Below are 24,096 nucleotides of genomic sequence, written 5' to 3' on the forward strand. Positions count from 1 at the left end.
TTTTTTTTTTTTTTTGCTTTATTACCAATCCATAAATAGTTAATAGCTGTCATCTCATTAATTTTTTTCAATGACAATTGATAGAAATTCCACTTTATTGATATGTGACCTTTTTTTTGTTTGGTTGGTGATAAAATTTGTCAATTAATTTGGTAAATGAACGTTTTTAAAATAAGGAAATGTAATTGGAGAGGTAAATTCTAAATTCATATGAAATTGTAAATTATAAAAATCAAAACACATGGATTTTGAAATAACATGTTTTATTCTTGGATTTGAATATTTTTATTTTACACTTTCAAATCCATTCAAATCTATTTAAAACATAATGTAAATTTTGAAATCCAAAAACAAATCACTAAATGAATTACATGAGATTTTAACAAGTATTTATAAATTATAGAACCAAAAATCAATAATTGAATAACACATGATTTTTGTTTGGATTTCCAAATCTATTAAAATCATAGAACCAATAACTCCTTTAAATCTAGTGTTCTTCAGTATTGGTTCTCTTTTAAAATCTATCAAAAGACTCACAAACTCAATTATTAAAAAAATCAAATCTCATGTTGTTTAAATTCCTTTAAATTGTTTTTGCAGAAATAAACAAAAAGTGGCAAAAAATACCTTTTAAAAAAAAAAGAAGGAAGTGTGTGTGGCCTACAGTCTTACTCTAATGTTGTTGTGACGCGTGGTTCCGTTTCATCATCCAAAAACACCAGACGTGAATATCACGCACTCTCGCCAAGCGCGTGGATTTAGGAACAGCAATGTGGCGGCTGTGAATTTATTTAAAACAAAAAAACATATGGTAAGTAAAAAAGTACAACAAATGTTTTCTTTTTTGGGAAAAATGCTAAAAAAAACCTAAAATTATTTTTATTTGGACGTTTAATACCCAATGGTTTTCGATTGGAATAAAAATATATCAAATAATAAAAATGTGTCATTTAAAACCCAAAATAATAAGTGTTGTTATTTTCATACCCATGATTTTTCAACAAAATTAAAATTCCAATTTTACCCTTGTTATTTTATTATTTATTAATTTTAAATACAAAAATTCTTTGGTTTTCTGTTAACCATATTAAATGGGAAATTAATCCCGGTTATCTACTTATTCTCTCTCTTCCTCCGTCCCTAAGCTCCGCCGTGCTAGCTCTTACTCCGTTCGTAACGCATCCACATCCACCTCTATTTTCGGCCAGCCATGATGCATATCGAGTTGCCGGCGATGATGATGACGACGACCTGCTAGAGAGCATGACCTGCTGGAGAGCTCGATTCGGTTCCCTATAGTCTCAGATTTGCAAGAGAAGGATGAAGAAGAAGAAGGAGAAGAGGAAGAAGAAATTGAAGATGGAGAGAAGAAGACGATGAAGGAGCGGATAAATTTGGAATCAAAAACTCAACTTATCAAAAACTCGACGCGGGTCGCATCCGTTCGAGGAGCCTAGAGCTTCATGGGACAAATGTTTGATAGGCAAGACATATCCAAAGCTGGTTCCTTTGTCCTCTGTAACTGAAGATGTTAAAGCCTCTCCGGAGAAGAAAACAGGTGGTAAAGAAGACGAAGAGGAGAAGTACAACCCTGGTGGGACAGCTCAAACGAGGGATTACGACTTGGATTCATGAAAACTCTGATTTTTTTTTTTTAACATCTCTATTTTTTTTTTAATTTCATTTTTTGTTCTCTATAGCAGCAAAAGCCTAGAAACTTTTATAAAAAATTTAATTGACGGTGTATGTGATTCCGTGTTCGTCCTTGGTCTGAATTTGACGGAAACCAAAAAAAAATTCTGGAATTGAGACAATATTAGAACAAAAAATGAATCAAATTTGTCGGAGAATGTTTGGGATCCAAAGCAGATGTGATTTGACAATGGAAGTCTAATCTCAGATTTTGATTCTCTGTCCGAGCATCAACGCCAGACGAGCCAACATCGTCAAGTTCCAGGATTTGTATGGCTTCACTGTCGAAGGAGAGGAGACGACGATGATTAGAGCGAGGAGGAGGAAGAAAAGAGAAATAAGTAATCCCGGTTTAATATGGTTAACAGAAAACCAAAGAATTTTTGTATTTAAAATTAATAAATAATTAGATAACCAGGGTAAAATTGGAATTTTGATTTTGTTGAAAAATCGTGGGTATGAAAATAACAACACTTATTATTTTGGGTTTTAAATAACACATTTTTATTATTTGATGTATTTTTATTCCAATCGAAAACCATTGGGTATTAAACGTCCAAATAAAAATAACTTCAGGTTTTTTTTGGCATTTTTCCCTTTCTTTTTTTTATAAGGTGACTAATTTTCATTTTAACACAACATCAACATCAATATGATTATTCTCTCTTCCATATGTTTTGTTCCTAATTTTTTGGTTGATAAAAAATAAAAAAGAAGAAGTGTTTTTTTGATTTGATTATTACTTACTTAGTAATGACTAAATGAGTTATACTGACTAATAAGGGACATAAAATAGAAAAAAAAATTAAGGAAGAAGACAAGGAGTGGTTCATAACAATAGTACTGTTAACTACTAGTATAGTGTCAGTTTAAAAGGTAGTGTTCATGGTGAAATTAGTAGTGGGAAACATAAACATTGGTAAAAAGCTTTTTAGCCATAGCCAATAATAAAATACCAAATTTTGCAGAGACAGTGAAATTAATTTAGAGAGATAAAAAAGAAGAAAGAAGCCATGTTTTGAGGAAGGAGACATGCATCATCTCAAATAGAATAGATGGATCTTTTTTAATTCTCTCTCTCTCTCTCTCTCACACCAAAATCCATAAGATAGATTCTCTCTAATTTTTTGGGTAAGTTTGGTCGCTCTCTCTATTTGACTCTACTTGTTGTACTCTGCTTTGCTTTGAGAGGGTTCTAAAACAAATAAAAATCCCATTTTTGGGTTGATTGGTGAGAAAATCTTAATGCTTTTTTTTTCAGTTATGTTGTTTTTTCTCGCTTTTTCATTGGATCATCCAAATTTCGTAGGCTCTTAATTCAATTGAGTTAGTGGAATTGCATGTTCAGTGATTACTCAAAAATCTGTTTTTTTTTTTTTTTTTTTTTTTTTTTTTTTTTTTTTTTTTTTTTTTTTTTTTTTNGGCCGTTGATTCTCAAAGTTTGAATCTTTGCTATTATCGGATCTGCTCTTTAGATCTGTTTGTTTTGTTGCTCTTTTTCTTTTGAATCAAGAATGGTTTTGAGATTACTTCCTCCAAGTGATTGCAATATCTATCATGACTTGTTTGTTGTTACTTGATTGGTTTATTAGGTGACTGAGTAAAAAAAAACATCTCTTTGTCTCTTGATGGATCTACTGTGGTCTGGAGATTAGCTTATTGAACTGTAGTAGTCTCTCAGACAATGCAAGAGTTTCGTTCATTCCCTTGTCCTGCTACTTCTTGGGATAACTCTGTCTTCACTAACTCAAAACTCCAAGGATCTTCTTCCGTGACTGACAACAGCTCTTTAAGCTTGACGATGGATATGATGTCTACCCATTTCCCACGGATGAAACAAACTGGTTTTCAGTTACAGGACCATGATTCTTCCTCTACTCAGTCCACTGGAGGAGAGTCATATAGTGAAGTTGCAAGTTTAAGCGAACCTAATACTCGTTATGGCCGCCACAACATTGTTACCCATCTCTCTGGTCCACTTTTCAACTTCTTGAATAAGACTTCACATTATGTCAGCTGTTAGCCTGTTAGTAGTTTTGGCTGATCGAATGGCTTCTTGTTTTGATGCAGGTTACAAAGAAAACCCGGAGAATCGTATTACAAGTCATTCCAAGTCAATCTTGTCGAAGGTTTCACAACATTCAGTGGTTCTTCCTATTGAGGTTAATTAGTCTACCATCTTTAGACCTTAGTGTAAATCTTGTCGTACATGAGAGTGAGTCTAAAGCTACGCACTTCTTGATTCTAATGTCTATATGCTCTCAGGCGGCTTCTTGGCCTTTACACAGCACTGAAACGCCACATTTCAATGATTTCTTGTCTTTTCCGTATGCATCACAGCACACGGTAATACAAAATTGTTCTTGTTGCATCTTGTCACAGTTCACTGAACTTAAAACTTTTCTTGATGGTACGAAGTATTTGTTATTAAAATCTTTGCAGATGCAGTATCCTCAAATTGGAGGGTTGGTTCCTTCTAGAATGCTTTTGCCTCACAACATTCCAGAGAACGAACCAATTTACGTCAATGCCAAACAGTACCAAGCAATTTTACGTCGTAGACAACACCGTGCAAAGCTCGAAGCTCAGAACAAGCTCATCAAAGTCCGGAAAGTATGTTTATCTCTGTTGCACCACATAGAACTACAGAAAAGTTTCAACTATTATGTCTAAGACCAATTCTATGTATGAAAAATTATGCAGCCATACCTTCACGAGTCACGCCACCGTCATGCATTAAAGAGAGCAAGAGGCTCTGGTGGGCGTTTCCTTAACACAAAGAAGCTTCAAGAATCAAAATCTCCTCCATTCTCGGGCTCACCGCATGTCTTCAAGAACTCTACGGGAAAGTTCTGGCAACAGGACATTGCAAGGGGTGGGGTCGGGTCTAGTGGCTCGGCAACATCTTGCTCGGACATAACTGGGAACAACAACGACATGTTCCAACAAATCGGGCTCTCAGGTTATCCATCAAACCACCATGTCTCAGTTCTCATGTGAGACTCTTACTCTGGCAAGTGGTTGATGAGAATCATGACGGGAAGTCATCCTTGGCTATGTATTGATCCATAAAGTTTCTGTTTTTCAAGTTTGCTTTCATTCTACTGCAAAAGAAGTTGAAATCTTTCAACAGTTTTCGTTCCTTTTCTTGTATTTCATTTTTCTACTGTGCTTGTTGCTGAATTGTTTATACTTTGATTTAAACTTCGATTAAGTGTGCACCCACATGGATTTGTGATTTTATGTAATGTATAAATTATTTGTTTTTACATCTCAATATTGTAAAAAAGTTGGACACAATCAGTCAAATGTCATTTTTAATCATGTTGGAACATAAACATCTTTGTCTATGCATCATTTTATTAAGGTTATATTATGTTTTGACCTTTACATATCCTCCAATCATTTCTCAGTTCCTACAACCAACCAAATCGTTACGATTACATTCCTTCACCTACCAAATACGCATTAAGGCATCACAAAACAATAGTTTGTTGTACAGCTTGAAGCAATATTTGATCAGGACATCTCTCTAAATCTTTCAACAATGTTATGAATGTTGTTTATAAATTCAAACCAGTACTTTTTAATGACAATAAAAATATTATCCTATAGACCTGACCAAATTGATAGAAGAAGATAACACCAGACTCTTCTATGCATGCATCATATTATGTCCCCACATTCTAAGCTTTGTTTTTGTTTATTACTTAATGATAACATCATAGTACAAATTTGATACTTTAATCCCTCAAATTTGATATAGTACTACCCAAATATAACATTACTAGAATATGACCCGTGCTGGGTTAAAATTCTTTCTTTTTATTTATTTGGTAATTTTTATTTAAAACATCGTATATATGATTATTTTATTTGTTGTAAAAGTTTTTTTTTTTATGGAATACTATGGCATGAAATCATATACTGAATATGACTTATGTAAATAATATCTATTCTGTAAGATATTCTTGTATATCTAGATTTTGACCCGCGGTATAACGGGATTAAGTTGTGTGATAAAAAATAATTTTTGTTTGTTTTTATTTGATTTGTTTAGTGTTTAAAATTATATATTGTATTTTGATTGTTAATTCTATGACTTAACCTATATTATAGCGCATATTAATTTTAGGACCAAATATGTAACATATGTTTGTCAAAATCATCGTGACCGAGAAAGCCTACCAAACAATATTATTCCAAACTTAAATTTAATCCGAAAAATCATATTTTTGAAATTTTAACCCGTGCTCTAGCAAAAAATCATATTTCTTGAAATTTTTTCATATTATAGTGACATATTATTGACCCGTGCTATAACAAATCAAATTAGAGTGTTTATAATTTTTAATTTTTTGATCTATCATATATTTATGATATTCTTAAAAATATCAAATTAAACTATTTTGAAAGATTCCAAATTAAATTATTTTAAAAGTTTATTATAGTATATAAACTATACAATTCAACAAAAGAAATATATAAAATGAATTTAAATATTCAAATTTTGATACGTTACTCAGTCAATATATTCTGATAAAGTTAGGTAAGATTTTATTTTTAGTATAATTGGAAATCACTTATAATCTACGGAAGAGTGATTAATTTCTGAGATTTTTTTGTCTATATATGCTTAGTTAAATATTCTTTGAGATTTTATTTTATTCTTTGGAATATACTTTTTAAGAGGATCATAATCCTAAATCTATACAACCTATCAAATAATTAATCTTAGTTATAACCTATATTAATATTATATAGTCTACCAATTTGAAGTCGTGTACTTTCGTTTTATTAAAAATGGGATATAATCTTCTGATATGCAACATATTCAGTATAGTACAACCTACAACAATGGTCCCAAATTGCAATATGTGATGAGACTAATTGACTTGTGGAATGCCAATCAAATTGTAATACTCAAATGATACTTTCACAAGCCTTATAACCATTTTTCTAAAGGTAGTTTCCTAATTAATGTAGTTATCGACACACTCCTCTATATAAAGACCACACGCCATTTCAATATATATTCAAATCTCATCTAGAAATTCTCCATCCATATATTTTCTATTCCTGTTACTGTTGTTTATCTTTTTCTTTAACCTATCACCTAGTCACAAATTCAATGTCGTTAGACGAAACAGAACCACCAAACCAGACTCTAGATCATATCCTAAGCTGGCTCGAGGATTCTATGTCCTTATCCCCATTACCAGGATTCGATGATTCTTATTTGCTCCACGAGTTTGATGGGTCTCAAACGTGGGAATGGGATCAGACTCAAGACCCGGAACATGGTTTCATTCAAAGCTATAGTCAAGATCTTAGTGCATATGTGGGTTGTGAAGCAATTAACCTGGAAGTTGTAACAGAAGCCCCATTCATTTATTTGGATCCTCCGCCTGAACTTCAGCAACCAAACGATCAATCCAGGAAAAGGAGCAGTGAAAAGCTTATCGAGGCCCAACACGTGAAAAGATCAGCAAGGAGCAAGAAAAAATCAAACAAGTCTAGTGAGAAGAGCTGCAAAGATGGTAACAAGGAAGAGAGATGGGCAGAGCAACTACTTAACCCTTGTGCCTTGGCTATTACGTCAAGGAACTCATCAAGGGTTCAACACTACCTTTGTGTTCTCTCTGAACTTGCTTCTTCTTCTGGCGATGCTAATCGTCGGCTTGCAGATTTTGGTCTTCGCGCTCTGCAACATCATCTTTCATCATCCTCTTTGCCATCATCCTCGTCGCCCGTTGTTACGTTTGCTTCAGCAGAAGTGAAGATGTTTCAGAAGACTTTGCTTAAGTTTTATGAGGTAAGCCCTTGGTTTGCTTTGCCTAATAACATGGCAAACTCAGCAATCCTGCAAATTCTAGCACAAGAGCCCATAGATAAAAAGGATCTGCATATTCTTGATATCGGTGTCTCTCACGGTATGCAATGGCCCACTTTGTTGGAGGCTTTGAGCTGCAGATCAGAAGGACCTCCTCCTCATGTTCGAATAAGTGTTGTGTCTGATCTTACCGCAGACATACCTTTCTCTATTGGTCCACCCGCTTACAGTTATGATTCTCAACTCCTTGGCTTTGCTCGGTCTCTCAAGATCAACCTGCAGATTAGTGTAATTGACAAGTTCCAACTCATTGATACCTCACCTCACGAGACCTTGATCATCTGTGCTCAGTTTAGGCTGCATCACCTGAAGTATAGCATCCCTGAAGAGAGAAGCGAGGCTGTGAGGGCACTGAGAAGTTTAAGACCAAAAGGAGTGATCCTTTGTGAGAACAATGGAGAAGGCAGTACCAATGGGGACTTTGCAGCAGGGTTCTCCAGGAAACTTGAGTATATGTGGAAGTTTCTAGATTCAACAAGCTCAGGATTCAAAGAAGAGAATAGCGAAGAGAGGAAGCTAATCGAAGGAGAGGCAACAAAGGTGTTGATGAATGCAGGAGAGATGGATGAAGGAAAAGATAAATGGTATGAGAGGATGAGAGAAGCTGGTTTTGCTGCACAAGCATTTGGTGAAGATGCAATTGATGGAGCCAAATCTTTACTGAGAAAATATGACAAAAATTGGGAAATAAGAATGGAAGATGGAGACACCTTTGCCGGGTTAACATGGAAAGGAGAGGCAGTTTCCTTTTGTTCATTGTGGAAGTAGCTAGTCATCTGTTTTACGTTTGTCTTACTTTTCCAAACTTAAACCCTTGTGTAGCCCAAAATACTATTTAAATGATACAACCTCACCAGCTAGCTTACCATTATTGAATGATCATATAAACAATCACGAGGCAGAAATAAGAATACAGGATTAGGCAAAAAAGTTGGTTTTAAACTTGTAATCGACTAGTAGCAATAGCCATGTTCACAAGGACATGAGAAGAGGAGATGCAAGAAACAAAAAATTAAACTAATCTAAATGCACTAAACTTGGAACATAAGAAGGGCACACAAGTGGGACACAATAATTAGGGAAAGTATATCCATATCTGTCAGGTTTTCCCACATTGGGAGCTTCTCTGATATTCACAGACTTGAAGTGTTCTCCTCCATTTTGTCCAATGATGTGAGCTGTTTGGTAGCGACAAGTCTCGGTTTGTTCATATCCGTCAAGATCGAAAACCACGGCGACTCTCTTGTCCTCGTCAATGAGAAAACTCGCGTAAAAGTAACTGTTTCCCTCCTTCAAAGACACGCCTCGTTGAAAAAACTCAATATTCCAGTCGGGAGTGACATCAAGAACCCTCCATGAGTTAGAGCTAAAATCGTAGATTTCGAACCCAAAAACAAGCTCTTCGAGGTAATAATCAACAAACCTCAAGACTTTGTGGTTACGGTTCTTGCAGGCCCGGCCCTTCACCCATTCGAATGAAACATTCGTATTGGGCCTCAAAATTTCGAAGCCCATTTTGCAAGAATTTTTTATAAAAAAAAAAACTAATAAGGCTTCAAACCTCCCAAAACTAATAAAAAGGCTTCATAATTTTTAAAAATGTCCAATAATAGGCTCCAAAAAGTCCAAGAATTAGTTAAAAAGCCATATAATTTTTTTTTTTTTCGCAAATGAATATATATTGATTAAACTGGATCATTACAAAGTGTGCTGCTTAGCCATGGGGGCTTTAGTACAGAGTCACAATAATATTGACAATTTATACAACCAAATTTAGCTAAAGCATGTGCTACCCTATTACAATCTCTCTTTGTAAAACTGAAAGTAGCTTTCTGTAGTTTGGAAGTCCAGGTTCTGATATCTTGAATAAAGTTTCTTAGGGATATATCCACTATGTCACCATTAACTATTTTTGTTAAGATTTCACAATCGCCTTCAAATACAATCTCCTTGTACCCGCGGATCCATGCTTGTTGTATTGCAGTAAGCAAACTCTTTGTTTCTGCTTGTAAAGAGGATCGAACATTATGTAATTTTGTTGCACCCCACACAATAGCCTCTCCCTTGTAATTTCTGAAGATCCATCCGCTAACAGCCTCATGAGTGTGATGATCATAACTCGCGTCATAGTTACATTTAAGGATCGGTGGAGACGGTGGAAGCCACGATGTTATATTCGTACGTGCATTAGATAATGGTGAAGATATATGTTGTAGACTGTTGATCCATTCTTTTGTATCAGATTTCGAAAGTAAGACTGTTTTTGAGACACTTTCTCGATAATTATTGAAAACTTGGTTATTTCTCGCCTTCCAAATCCGCCAGAGTAAAACAAAGGGTAATAAATAATCAAACAGGTTGGAAATCTGCGTGTGACTATTAAGTAGCTGTGCAATAATGTCCTCTGTATTGGATTGTAGATGAGTGACGGCTAGGGAAGAACAACAAGAAAATCTCCAAGCCATCATGGCAAAGGGACACGAGAAAAAAGCGTGGTGTATGGTTTCATCAGATTGATGACATCTCGGGCATAGAGGATCAATATTCATACCTCTTGTACTTAATCTTGTGGTGACTGGTATTGCTTGCGATAGAATACGCCATAAAAAGTGTTTGATCTTTGGTAACAGCCGTAGCTTCCATATTTTGTTCTTAAGTTCCACTGAACCATGAGGAATATTTAGGACTACTCCAGGATCGAAAGGGTAATGTGTAACAAACCAATATCCTGTCTTGACTGTGTACTCACCTGATCTAGTATAGTTCCAAATTAATTTGTCCGGTTGTGGTACTTGTGAGAGATGAATGTTTTGTATTATGACCTGCTCTTCCTGGGATACGTATGAAAGGAGTTTATGATTATCCCAGTATCGACTTTCACCAGAAGTAGAAATAAATTGATCAAGAGTAGTTTCTGATTGCAAAGGTACAGTTTGAACTAATCGTGGAGGGTGCTCTTCTATAAAATTATCCAAACCTATACGAATGGATTTACCATCCCCCACAATAAATCTTGAACCCTTTTTAATGACATCCAGTCCTATTAAAATAGATGACCAGCCATAAGATTGTTTCTTCCTTTGTTTGGCATCTAAAACTGATTCCTCTCGGTAGTATCTGTTTTTCATTACGCGGGCAAATAAAGAATTAGGATTATGAATCAATCTCCACGCTTGTTTTGAAAGAAGTGCATCATTGAATTTAGCTAAGTCTCTAAATCCCAGACCCCCTTCTCTTTTCGAATGTTGTAGTTTCTTCCAGCCGATCCATGGTATACTGCGTTGATTTGAGTTCTTTTCCCACCAGAACTGCATTAAAAGTGATTCAATCTCTGAAGTGATTCCTAATGGAAGCTTGAAACACGACATAGCGTATACCGGCATTGATAAAGCTACAGAGTTTAACATAATCTCTTTTCCCGCAGGTGATAGTTTCTTAGCAGTCCAAGAATTTGTGCGTTTTTTAACTCTGTCAACAATGTACTCGAACATCTCCTTTTTCTTTCGACCGAACTGCTCAGGTAGACCTAAGTACTTCCCTCCTCCTCCATGATTTGGGATGTCAAGAATAGATTTCAAACGTATTTGAGTGTGTCCATAAACTCGGCTGCCAAAAGTTATCATTGATTTTGAAGTATTTATCTTCTATCCTGAATAATACTCATAAACGTCAAAAATATCTTTCAGAGATTGGCAGTTTTTCTTATTTGCCTTGCAGAAAAATAAACAGTCATCAGCAAACTGTAAGTGAGTAATACATGGAGCGCCGTTTCCAATATGTATACCACTAAGATCACCATCGTTAACGCTTGACGAGATTAGATGACTAAGTATGTCTGAGCATAATATGAAGAGGTATGGTGATAGTGGATCACCCTGTCTGATACCCCTATTTGGATGAACATAACCATAGGGAGCACCATTTATCAAGATTGAATAGTTAACAGTAGTTACTACGGTCATAATCCAGCTAATCCATTTTGGACAAAAGCCAAATAGATTCAGTGTTGTTTCCAGAAAGTTCCATTCCACGCGATCGTATGCTTTAGTGACATCCGTTTTGACAGCCATATAGTTTTGTGAGACTCTCGGTCTGACCTTTAAAGAATGCATTACTTCATGTGCAATCATCACATTGTCCTGAATTAAACGTCCTGGAATGAAAGCAGCTTGCGATTCGGAAACAATGTCGTTAAGGTGTGGTTTTAAACGATGAACCAAACATTTAGAAATTATTTTATATAGCACATTACATAATGCTATTGGCCGGTAGTCTGAGAGTGTTTGAGGATTGTCAATTTTTGGTATCATACAAATGTTGGTATGGTTTATGCTCTGTTTCAATGTTGAAGTTTCGAAAAAACTTTGCACCTCTTGTATGACTTGTGGTCCGACTGTTTCCCAACAAGATTTGTAGAATCTTGCAGTTAAGCCGTCTGGTCCTGGTGCTCGATCATCACCAATTGAACAAATTGCATCGTATATCTCCTCACCTGTGAACACTCGTGTTAGTCTCTTATTTGCCTCATCAGAGACTTTGGGAATGAAATCCGCAAACACCGAGGGTGTGACTTGATGATTAGCTGTTTCAAATATTTTTGAGAAAAAGCTTTGAGCATGATCGCCAATATCCTTATCTCCTTGATATAAATTCCCTTGGTCATCAGATATAGAAGTGATCCAGTTTTTTGCAAATCTTGTTTTTGCACAAGCGTGGAAAAAATTGGTATTTTGATCTCCAGAAGTCATCCATTGATTCCTGCTCTTTTGTTGCCAGTGTTTCTCCTCATCACTATAAGCCTTAGTTAGATCATCTTGCAAAAAAGGAATAGTATTCCGTATCTGTGGATTGAAACTCTCCATTGCAAAGTTTAATCTTGTTTGAAGATTAGTGATTCGTTCCTCTGAATTTAGTCGATGTTCTCGTTTTAATGCTGCCATACTGCGTCTGCAGTTTTTAATTCTCTCAGTGATTGGAATGTCTGCATTTTCATCACTCGCGAGCCATCCATCTTTAACGACTTCTTGAAAGTTTGGAGCGTCTAAAAGACGTTTATCAAAATAAAAAATTTGGCGCTTGTGTCTTATTATATCATTGAGGTCGAGTAGAATAGGCCTGTGGTCTGAACCAGCAAAATCAAGAAACTGAGCTTCTGCATTTGGGAAGAAGGCAGACCCTGGTGAGTTAAACATAGCCCTATCCAAGCAGCATTGTATCGTGTGGTTGTGACGTTCACCAACCCAAGAGAAAGTATTCCCTCATGAACGTATGTCCTGAAGATCACACACTGCCAACATATGTCTGAAATCACGGAATGTCCATTCATCTCGAAGAGGACCTCCAATCTTCTCTCTGTTACTTACAATTTCGTTAAAATCTCCAATTAGTATCCATGGTTCATTACGTGATATCGCTAGGTGTTCAAATCGTTCCCATAAATGATGTCTTTCAGTAGAGACAGGGTGACCATACACACAAGACAAGTAGAACTTAATATTATTATGATCCACCATTACATCAATAAGTCTCTCATCTTGTGAGATCAAGGAAAGGACAACATTAGCATTCCAGAATAAACATAAACCTCCACTCCTACCTTGAGGGGGTTGAATTAAAACATTAGAAAAACCTAGATCATCCTTAAGCTTATATATTACATCATTATTGTTTAGAGTTTCAGAAAGAAAGAGCAAATCACACTTAGTAGTTAGATATAGCTTTTTAATACGCGAAGACGTTAGAGAAGGGCCGACGCCTTGGCAATTCCATGAAAGGATCTTCATATTGGGAACCGTGGGGGTACCGGGCCCCCCGCGCCTCCGTCGAAACCATTGTTCACAGAGCAAGAACCAACAGAAACAGTGCGATGAGTCTTCTTTCGGAGTTGGTTCAGGACCACCAACTCCTCCGCTGCTTCGGCTCTATTAAAAGATGCCTCAAACTGAACTCGTTTACGTTTCATGAACACGAACTCTGGTTGTGCATCATCAGACTTACCATCAAGATAGGCTTGTGGTTCATAGGGTTCTGCAATATGTGCCACCTGTTTTGCCTTCAAATAGCGTGTGCGTTCAACCATCAGATCGTTATCCACAAGAGCACTTGGGAGACACTTATTCACCATTCTATACGAAACATTCCCCTGAACAGGTACTGGTGGTGGTGGTGGCATGTTTAGCCCTGGAATCAGATTTGCAGGGTCAACAGATGGTAGAGTGTTTGCCTCGGACATATCTTTGTCACCCTTATCGTGATTCTCGTCATCACTTTCACTGCCTGGATCCTCTGGGTCGGAATCATCAAAATCAAGGGTGCATTCCTTGACATCGTGTTTGAGAGAACCGCATTTCGTACAGAAATTGCGTAGTCGCTCATAACGGAACTTGATTATCGTGTTCTCACCCGCAATGAATTGAATATTCTTTTGAAAGCGCAAAGGATCATCAACATTCCAGTCTATCTTAACACGGACAGCCCCTACTTGCATCTCATTCTCATTGTAATCTACTTCCGAGACATATCCTATCTTATTCCCTACCCACCTAGCCATATCATTGGTTAAGCAAAGAGTAGGAATACCTTGAATCTGAACCCAGAATGGTATGATCTTCATATTAGCCTCGCTTATGTTAGGATACCATCGATGAGTGGTAACCATCCAATCACCAAAAGACCAAGGGCCTCTACGGAGCACCAAATTCAGAGTATCTTCAGACTGAAAACGAAACTGCGCTCTCCCACCCTCCAGAATGCGTCCTACGCATTCATCAGGAAAGCCCCAGACTCGTGGCATCTGCCGGATCAGTGCTCGCAAGTTTTGCTTCCGGGGGTTGACCGGTGTGACCACCAGAGTATGATGGTTGACGGAGATCGCTCGTGAAAGAAACTCCGGTGGAAGCGAGATCGGGGCATCGTCAATGCCCAAGGTAAGATCTTGGACAGATTTTCGGATATTGTCACTCATATTTGGCGGGTGATTGAAGTAAACAATGGAAATCGGGTAGTTGATCGAGAAAAAGCGNGCCTCATAATTTTTAAAAATGTCCAATAATAGGCTCCAAAAAAGTCCAAGAATTAGTTAAAAAGCCATATAATTTGAAAATATTCCATAACTAATAAAATACAGTAGGTTTTAAAATTAGAAAAAATCCTCAAAATTAGCAAAAAAAAGTCCATAATTAGCAAAAAAAATCTCAAAATCAAATGAGTTAATAAATAAAAATTTGTGAAAGCCCCAATATAGTTAGCAAAACATATTTCAGCTTTTATTATTTTTTTTTAAAAAAAACCTTAATTTTTTTTCTTTTTCGTATTGGGCCTCGGATTTCACTGGACCGGCATTCTTGTTGTCATAACCGATAGCATAATTATCTAACCTGTGGAAACTGTCTCTCGGTTGGATCCATCTCGTCTGCCCTAAATAAGGATTCCATACAAAGAGCCTCGAGTTGTCCTTGACAACGCATAGGACTAAACCGTCACAGTGAAAGACTTTAGATACCTCGATTTGGTCAAGTACACTTAACTTACTTGGTTTACTACAAACGGATCCACCAAGTCTCCTCCTTCGTTGTCGTTGCGGATACTTTGTAGATTGGATCTCAAGGAACAAACCCTATTATCCATCATCATGAACCCCTGAAACTGATTACTTGCCGCCGCCGCTTCTTCTCCAAATAACTCTGTTACCAAGCCCCCAGAAAGATCCGACATCATCATCGTCGTTGTAGGTTTTGAAAATCACGGCTGTGTGTGACAAATTAAATTATAGACCCAATCCTCCTTTCCTTAGGCTTGTTGTAGGTCAGACATGATTTTAGCTCTGAAACCTCATCTCTCTGTTTCTACGTGCCACGTGGGTTTTTTTCTTTTTTTTTCACTCGGAGATACACTTTAGTAATGAGAAAGATAGTGGCTCTGACTCGTAACATGACTTAACATTGAGTTAAGTTGAGTTATGGTCTTAACTCAAAGTTTATTCAAAAATGTTACCAATCAAGAAAAAAAATAATTTTTTTGAAGTTGAGTTTGAATAATCATGTGTTATGGTTGATGTACAAATTTGAGGTATATCCTTTGTAAAATGGTTAACTCAAAAGATTATTCAACTTCATGGAAATTTCCATGTGTTAGAGTTGAGTTATCAGTTTTAAATTTTTCAAACGATTATTTAAAAAAAAATATTTATTATTTGTTTCTATTTTTATGCTAAACACCCGTAAACAACTTTGGTCAAAAAATTTTCAAAAAATTTCTAAATTTCTAGTTTTCATTAGACTCTTTCAAAAAAAAAAAAAAAAGTTGTTCCTACTATTATTCCTCGTTAAAACGTACATGGAAATTTTAAGTTGTATATATAGATGCCTAAAGCTTAGTGTCAAATAAGCACACTTTGAAGAAACAGTAGTATGGTTTTCTTTCTTCTACTCTTTTTATCTATCGAGTTTATTATATATGTTTAAAAATATTAGTGCATATTACTAATTTATTTTATTTGTTTTTGATGAAGATGTCTAATGAAGGTGGTGCAGCTGGTGGCGAGGATGTTGGTGGGAGTGGAAGTATCCGCCGTAAGGTAATGAATATGTCACATGCGCAGTTTAAAAATGTTGGATGTTTAGTATTTAATTTTTACTATGTATTATAGAAACAAATTGTATGGGATGATGAGTATATCAGAATATTCTTGGAGCTTCTTGATGTTGAATTAGCCAGAATTAGATACAAGCAGAAGCTACCAAAAGAAATCGGCCGAGTGCGGAAGCTATCAGAATATTTTTGGAGCTTCTTGATGTTGAAAATGTCACTGCTCGAGATAGTCGTGGACGACGATTTGCAGAAGGCGAGCTTAATCGACTTGAGGAAGAAGAGGGAACAAATGATGGCCAATATATGAATAACGTACGAGATGAGATAGCAAATATGCTATGGAATGTACGTCGTCATTAGTTTCTCTCTTTTTATTTTCTATGTCTCAAATATTTTTTTTTACGTAGGATCATTTTATTTATCTATTTTGAATTATTCTATTTGAAAAATGTTATTGTTCTTAATAATTTTTTTATTTTTATTTCTAATAGATACTGCACCTGATACATCAGAAATGTTACCAGTCAGTCGTTTAAAGAAAATATTTAATTCATTTTTTACTGCAAATTCACTACATCAAACTGCCGTTTATACTACATAATTTTTACTGCAAGCTACATCGAATTTTAATACTTACTGCAACTCGATTTTGATAACTCGGGTAACACTTACTGCAACTCGATTTTGATAACTCGGGTAAAATTATAAGTACTGTGTTACGAACTTACGATAATTAAGAGGTGACCCTTTTCTGCAATTCAGGAAATTAATAAACCAAAATAGTTACAAAGTTGGACCGTTAAAACATATGTCCAAAACTAGGCTTATTTGTAAAAAGAAAATAACTTAGAATCAAAGTAATACTCCATCCGTTTCAAAATATAAGATGTTTTGAGTGAAAGTACACAGATTAAGAAATAACTACTTTAAAAAAATTCTACCAATCATAAACAAGACTGCATAAAATAAATAATAAGAAAATATTAAAGTAACATAAAAGTTACCTAAAAAGTTAAAAACATCTTATATTATGAAACAAATAAAATCCTCTAAAACATCCTATATTATGAAACGGAGGGAGTATATTATAAGATGATCAATTTTTCTTCTAATTTTTAATCATAATTTCTAATAATAATTTTCTGTTTTATTTTTTCACTTTAGTAGAAATAATTCACATAATACAATTTTTAATTTATTTTGTAATTTCATTCTAATTATAATAAACTAAAATATATTTTAATATAGAGTTGATTCTAGAACTTACACCTATCACCTAAAGAGTTAACATCTGTAAAAAAAAAACTTGAATCAAAGTAATATATTATAAGATGTTCAATTTTTCTTCTACTTTTTAACCATAATTTCCAATAATATTTTTCTGTTTTATTTTTCACTTTAATAGATTAATTCACATAATATGATTATTAATTTGTTTTGTAATTTTACTCTAATTATAATAAACTAAAATATATTTTAATATAGAATTATAAATATTTATAGAGAAATATCTGAATACATATTTTTTTAAGAGAGAACAAAATGTATATTTAAAATTAGAATTCTATTAGCTTGAAATTCCTTTCATATATTTAGAATAATTTTTTGAACAAAAAAAAAATAATTTAGAATAATTTCAAATTTTTATATTCACACCAAAAAATCAGTTCTTTGTTACAATTTTTTTTTTCACATATAGTATTAACTTACATATATTTTGTAACTCTCATATTTATAATCATAACCATATTTGAAGGCAATAAATTTTAATTAATTGTAATTATTTATTTGTATTTATGTTTTTCTTTCACCTCCATAGTATTTATAACATTCTAATGAATGATCAATGACAATTAAAAATAGAATAAATAATAAAAGATATTAATATTTAATTATTGTATTTTTGTAATTCTTATATACTTTATGTAAGATTTCAACATGTGTGTAGCATATGTTATTATGTTTATAAGAAGTTCAACATGTGTGTATGATATATATATATATNTATATATATATATATATATATATGTAAGATTTGATATATATATTTATATGATATATTTTTAAAAAAATATGATGAAATATTTAACTTTTCTATCATCTAAATTGTTCTTAATTTTTTTTTGGGATATTAGTACTACATATATATTACTCCTATATTATGAACATTAAGATATATAATTTTATTTTCAGTTCTACGTGTCATCCTTAAAATATGTCGCGTATTTTCTATTTTGCTTTTATTTTTTATTAATTTTAAGATTAATAATTCACATGAAATTATTATGTAACTATCTTTCAATTTCTATTCACTTATTAATATTATTCTAATAATTTATCAGTATATAGTTAATTAACATATATATATATATATATATATATAATATGTTTATATTAATTTAAACCAAATTATTGTGAACTGTAAATATATATAAGTTAGGTTTTGGTCTCAATTATACTGGTATAATTGAATTATTTTCTATATGATTTTTATCTATGACTTGATCAATCATCTCGGAAAAGCGTCTTTAGTTTTCGATTAATCATCTCGAATAATATTTATTTTCATAATGAATCTAAATAATATAATAAATAATAGGTAAGTTTTCTTGCATCTGTTAGACAGTAGAAAAACTATCGAAAGAATTAAGAAAGCTATAAAACCATCATTGAGAGATTTTTTTATAATTTTGTACAAGTTTTGAAAGATATGTATTTAAAAGAATATTTATGTATTGTAAACTATTAAATAATTAATTTATTCAATAATTTACTAAATTATTTAAAAAATATATAATTATATTTTGCTATATTAATTTCAAATCCATGCGACACGTGGCATATTATCTACTATATTGAGGGTTTATGGATTAGGGTTTAAGACATATTCTCCCACCTCTGGTTTCCTAGATCACTTCTAGTTGCTGCGTCGCAATCAATAGGCATTTTAAAAGTTTTAAAATCTTACCAAGTTGAAGAACACCATGTTTTGAAGATTTGTTCGTTGATGATAGTCCAAAAATAGAGCCAAGAATCGTATATTTTAATAATTGAATATGGAAATCGGTTCTAAAGTGAGGTGATGATTCCTATTTATACCGCCGTAATTGCTCCAAATACATTTATGAGCCATGACACGTCATCCCAACACGTCAAACAAGCTAACAAAAGGCTTTGTTCATTTACTTTCGATTCACGCTACTGAGGTTTTATTTCCCTATCCTTTTAGATTGAAGTTTGAACAGTCCGACTCTGTAATGGAAAATGCAACCTAGCTAATCTTCTACCACATAAGAGCTGAAATAGAGGGAGTTTAATTTGAATGCTCAAATAATAAAGTCACATCCCGCACACAGTACAGCTAGTCTTTTGAAACGTCATGTTCTGAGTTCTCATGCTTGCTAATCTACATTCATAACTAGTTAAGCTTGTATCTTGTGGAACTACATAGATCGGTGTATATTGGTGGTGTCTTCCACGCTGCTGATGTAGAGAAGGGAGTTTGGTGAGGCTCTGAAAATAAGAATTGTTTTCCCTTAGAGATAATATGTAAAGCACAAATAGACGCTACTTTTTCTTGCTATTTATATAAATTGCTTGAAACTTTCAGAAATCATTTTAAAGATGGCATGATTGATTGAAGAATGAAGAAGGTGATTCTTTCAATTACAATTACAGGAGGACTTGGGATATTACTAAGAAATTTATCATCGCCATTCCTTCTATCATTGATATTGATGTCTGTATCCAGAGTGAGAAGCTAGTGGAGCTCTTGACAAACTCTTCTATATCACAGTCCTATCATTTTGATCTGGGGTGAGGGCTGAAATACTGGGTAGTATTCCTTGAAGTCAAACAAGTCTAGTGAGAAGAGCTGCAAAGATGGTAACAAGGAAGAGAGAGGGGCATAGCAACTACTCAACCCTTGTGCCTTGGCAGTTACGTCAAGGAACTCATCAAGGGTTCAACACTACCTTTGTGTTCCTCTCTGAACTTGCTTCTTCTTCTGGCGATACTAATCATCGGCTTGCAGCTTTGGACTTCGCGCTCTGCAACATCAACTTTACTCATCCTCTTCGCCTTCTTATGAGGTAAGGCCTTGGTTTGCTTTGCCTAGTAACATGGCAAACTCAGCTATCCTGCAAATTCTAGCACAAGATCCCATAGCTAAAAAGGATCTGCATATTCTTGACATTGGTGTCTATCACGGTATGCAAATTAAATGGCCCACTTTGTTGGAGGCTCTGAGCTGCAGATCAGAAGGACCTCCTCGATCCTCATGTTCGAATAAGTGTTGTATCTGATCTTACCGCAGACATACCTTTCTCTGTTGGTCCACCCGCTTCCAGTTATGACTTATTTGGTTTACTACAGACGGATCAACCAAGTCTCCTCCGTTGTCATTGCAAATACTTTGTAGAATGAATCTCAAGGAACAAACCCTATTATCCATCATCATGAACCCCAGAAACTGATTTCTTGCCGTCGCTGCTTCTTCTCCAAAAATCTCTGTCACCGATCCCCCATCATTGTTTGTAGGTTTCGAAAAATACGGCTGTGATAAATTATAATTTTCACTACGTACTAATAATCGTTAGCAGGCCTGATCGTCAGGCTTGTACTTGTAGTAGGTTGCGAATCCGATGGTAACCTCGCTCCAAAACCTCACCTCTCCGTTTCTTACGTGCTACGTGTATGTTTCGTGTTTTTGGCCCAAAGAGAATAGGACAAAGCACAAATCACCACTTAATAATTTAATCATCATCACAGACAGCTACATGAAGAAAATAACTTGTTGGTCTTTTTTGAAGATATACGGCACGTAGAAACATTACGGAAACACGCCCTTGTGAAATGAAGCTAATGGTCATAAAGATTATCATCCAAGTAGACAAATTGCATTAAAGAGCACAAATGGGAACTACTCAATCTATCTTAACTAAACTTGGAACATAAGAGGAGGACACAAGTGGGATTGCATTTCTGAGCACAAATGGGAACTACTCAATCTATCTTGACTAAACTTGGAACATAAGAAGAGCACACAAGTGGGATCACAGTATATCCTTGATTCGGAACTTCTCCAGTATGTGAGCTGTCTGGTGGCTACAGGTCCCAGTCAAAACATGTCCGTCAAGATCGAAAACCACAGCGACTCTCTCTTCCTCATTAAGGAAAAAGCTCCCAGCACAAGGGTCAACAGGGAAACCAGTGAGCTGATGCATATCCACTTCCAAGAACTTGCTCCAAGACACTTCACCGTGACCAATCTTATTCGTAACCCAAATCTCCAGTACCTCACATGTCTCCCAACGTTGATGTAACACAGCAAGCTGCTCGTCTCTGACACAAGATAGAGCCAGAGTGTCTTCATCAGAAGCGACAAACGGCAGAGACAGACGTGTTTGTCAGAGACAGACGTGTTCCAAACCTCTCTGATGTAAAATCAAAACAGAGCAAAAAGTCATGAGTCTCTGTTACTCCTCCTTCCAATATTACCTTCTCTTCAGCGTAAAAGTAAGCGTTTCCTTTCAGAGACTGGCCTCGTTGATGAGACCGTATGACCCCATTGGGAGTGACATCATCAAGAACCCTCCACGAATCAGAGCTAAACTCATAGATTTCGTACCCAAAAACACGCTCGCTGGATCGATAAAAATCAAAAACCCTCAAGATTTTGTGGTTACGGTTCTTGTCATACCCAAGAGCAAACCTATCAAATGTGTCAAAGCTGTTACTAGGTTGGATCAACCTAGTTTGCCCTAAATATGGATTCCATACCAAGAGGCTCGAGTTGCTTCCTTTGGGGACGCATAACAGTAAACCATCACAGTGAAAGGCTTTAGATACCTCGATTTGGTCAAGTACACTTACTTGCTTTATAGATGGCTCAACCAAGTCACCACCGTCGTCGTTTCGGATTCCTTGGAGATCAAACCTCAAAGAGCAAACCCTAGAAACTGATTCGTTGCTGCTGCTTCACCAAAAATCCGATTTTTAGAGAGAGCGTTCCATTTTGGACAAGTAGATCGCACTGATCTGAGAGATGTCATAGGAACCTTAGTGAGTATCTCCGCTACCAAATCCTCAGTAAGATCCAACATCGTCGTCGTCGTCATTCCCAAAAAAAACAACAAAAATTACATAAACGGAGTTGCAGAGACAAATGAAACGGCGTTTCGATGAAAGAGATTATAAGATATCGTTAATGGGCTAACAGATTAAATGGGCTTAAATGTGTTATGGGTTTTATTATACTTAGCTTTTTCCTTTAAGCTTAAAATTGAAGTAACGGAACTATTGTTATGTACAAGAAATTAATCGTTACTGTATATATACAACAAATACATATGGACTAGTTAAACAATTTGAAGACTCATTATCATCAGCTTCCCCATCCGTCCATTGTTCCAGGGCGGGAAAACGCGAGTCCACGATCATACATCCGTTGAATCTCTTCTCTGTATTCAGTCAGAGACTCATCAGGAATTGGTGGTGTCAACTCCACCACATCACCCATCTTCAGTTTCCACTTGAGGTCACTTACAGGTCTTTGGTTTAGCCTTGGTCTTAGCTCTTCCTTTGCTGGTATCCCGTACATGGACCACCTCGAGCTTCCAGGCCCCGCTCTGCTCAGTAGATCCGAGACTGTAGAACTCGCTGGAAATTCTTGCACAGACATCTGCAGTTTCTTGATTTGTTCAGTATAACAATCAAAGTGTAAAAACTCTTTTTGTACCAAGTCAAGGTTATTAAAAGTACATTATATAACAAACCTTGTCATTTTCGATTACGATGACATAGACTGGCCCGTCTTGGCTACTGTTAGGCTTGTAAGAAGCCGGGCAGTCCTCGGAGTGAGATGGAAACTTGCAAGGGGGTTTGATGGTATCAGAAGAACTGATGAAAGATCTGTCTTTGCTCATTGCTTCGCAATGCCAGGTTACGACCCACCGAGCCCATTCAACCATCTGAAGCACAAAGGAAGAGTATTTGCAGTCACCTTCCTTGTACCTCCAGTGAGCTGCAAACCCAAATTCTGCTTGCAAATGCATCTCTTGTGTACGTATTTGGACTTCAAGTGGGACTGTTCCATTGTCCATCACTACCGTGTGCAAAGATTGATACCTAAAAAAATCCAATTTACCAAAGTCAGATTCATTACGTTTTAACAAGCCACAACCAACCACAGCTTAAACGACAAGATATGAACTTACCCGTTGAACTTGGGATCAGTTATGTAATCCTTCAGCTTTCCAGGAACTTCAGACCATACACTATGTACTACTCCTAAGGCTTTGTAACAATCTCCTTCATTGTCAACAATCAAACGTAGCCCATGAATGTCATGGATTTCATCCACTGTTAGCTTTTTCCTGGTACAATTGAAAAGACAACATCAACATTAGTCTTCTAGCTTCCCTCACTTTGTTTGTCCTGTAAAAGAGAGGAAAGAGAACTTACTTCAACATCTTGCTGTAAATACTATACAAGCTCTTGTGACGGCCACACAGAACATGATAAGAAATGCCTTCTTTTTTAAGAGCTTGCTCCAATTTTTCTATCGCAGAAGTAATCATGGCTTCATCGAATGAATCCTCGAGCATGGTTGACATCTCATTATGCTGGTCTGGGTGAAGATGCTTGAAACACAGATTCTCAAGCTGAACTTTCCATGTAGAGATTCCCAAACGATTAGCCAAAGGTGCGAATATTTCCAGCGTCTCTTTAGCAAACCTCTGCTGCTTCACTGGGGACAAAGCGTAAAGCGTCTTCATGTTGTGTAATCGATCAGCCAGTTTTATAAGAACAGCTCTTGCATCTGCCATTGCAAGAAACATTGTGTGCAATCGATCTGCTTCAACGGTTTTACACGCTGTATTGTTCTCTCTAGCCAGTTTGCTCAATTGGCTAAGCTT

The 24,096-nt window shown here is 35.5% G+C and overlaps 3 protein-coding genes and 1 pseudogene across 5 annotated transcripts in view; 2 read left to right on the top strand and 2 right to left on the bottom strand.

The window, feature by feature from the left end:
- LOC104745672 (nuclear transcription factor Y subunit A-6-like) lies at nucleotides 2,655-4,966 on the top strand. 2 transcript variants are annotated; one of them, XM_010466980.2, is made up of 6 exons: nucleotides 2,655-2,926; nucleotides 3,288-3,668; nucleotides 3,766-3,857; nucleotides 3,961-4,041; nucleotides 4,138-4,308; nucleotides 4,399-4,966. In XM_010466980.2, exons 2-6 carry the CDS (start codon nucleotides 3,380-3,382, stop codon nucleotides 4,693-4,695), a joined length of 930 nt encoding a protein of 309 aa, XP_010465282.1. In that variant the 5' UTR covers nucleotides 2,655-2,926; nucleotides 3,288-3,379; the 3' UTR covers nucleotides 4,696-4,966. The 2 variants fall into 2 exon arrangements, with proteins under 2 accessions (XP_010465282.1, XP_010465281.1); XM_010466979.2 differs by having other exon boundaries at nucleotides 2,657-2,826.
- LOC104745673 (scarecrow-like protein 29) lies at nucleotides 6,827-8,356 on the top strand. The gene has a single exon (XM_010466981.1). It carries the CDS (start codon nucleotides 6,827-6,829, stop codon nucleotides 8,354-8,356), a length of 1,530 nt encoding a protein of 509 aa, XP_010465283.1.
- LOC104748181 lies at nucleotides 21,031-22,315 on the bottom strand (annotated as a pseudogene).
- The window catches only part of LOC104745674 (probable GTP diphosphokinase RSH2, chloroplastic), a 3,504-nt gene continuing 1,811 nt past the window's right edge, over nucleotides 22,404-24,096 (bottom strand). Inside the window, exons 4-7 of one of the 2 annotated variants that reach the window (XM_010466982.2) lie at nucleotides 23,642-23,914; nucleotides 23,395-23,553; nucleotides 22,954-23,305; nucleotides 22,404-22,859 (exon numbers count right to left, since the gene is read on the bottom strand). In XM_010466982.2, coding sequence (XP_010465284.1) covers nucleotides 22,563-22,859; nucleotides 22,954-23,305; nucleotides 23,395-23,553; nucleotides 23,642-23,914 — 1,081 coding nt within the window. In that variant the 3' untranslated portion in view covers nucleotides 22,404-22,562. The remainder of the gene's footprint in view (nucleotides 22,860-22,953; nucleotides 23,306-23,394; nucleotides 23,554-23,641; nucleotides 23,915-24,096) is intronic. The other variant, XM_019237026.1, reaches the window with a different exon arrangement.

Source organism: Camelina sativa, chromosome 15, assembly GCF_000633955.1.
Source record: "Camelina sativa cultivar DH55 chromosome 15, Cs, whole genome shotgun sequence".
In the NCBI taxonomy this organism is placed as follows: Eukaryota; Viridiplantae; Streptophyta; class Magnoliopsida; order Brassicales; family Brassicaceae; genus Camelina; species Camelina sativa.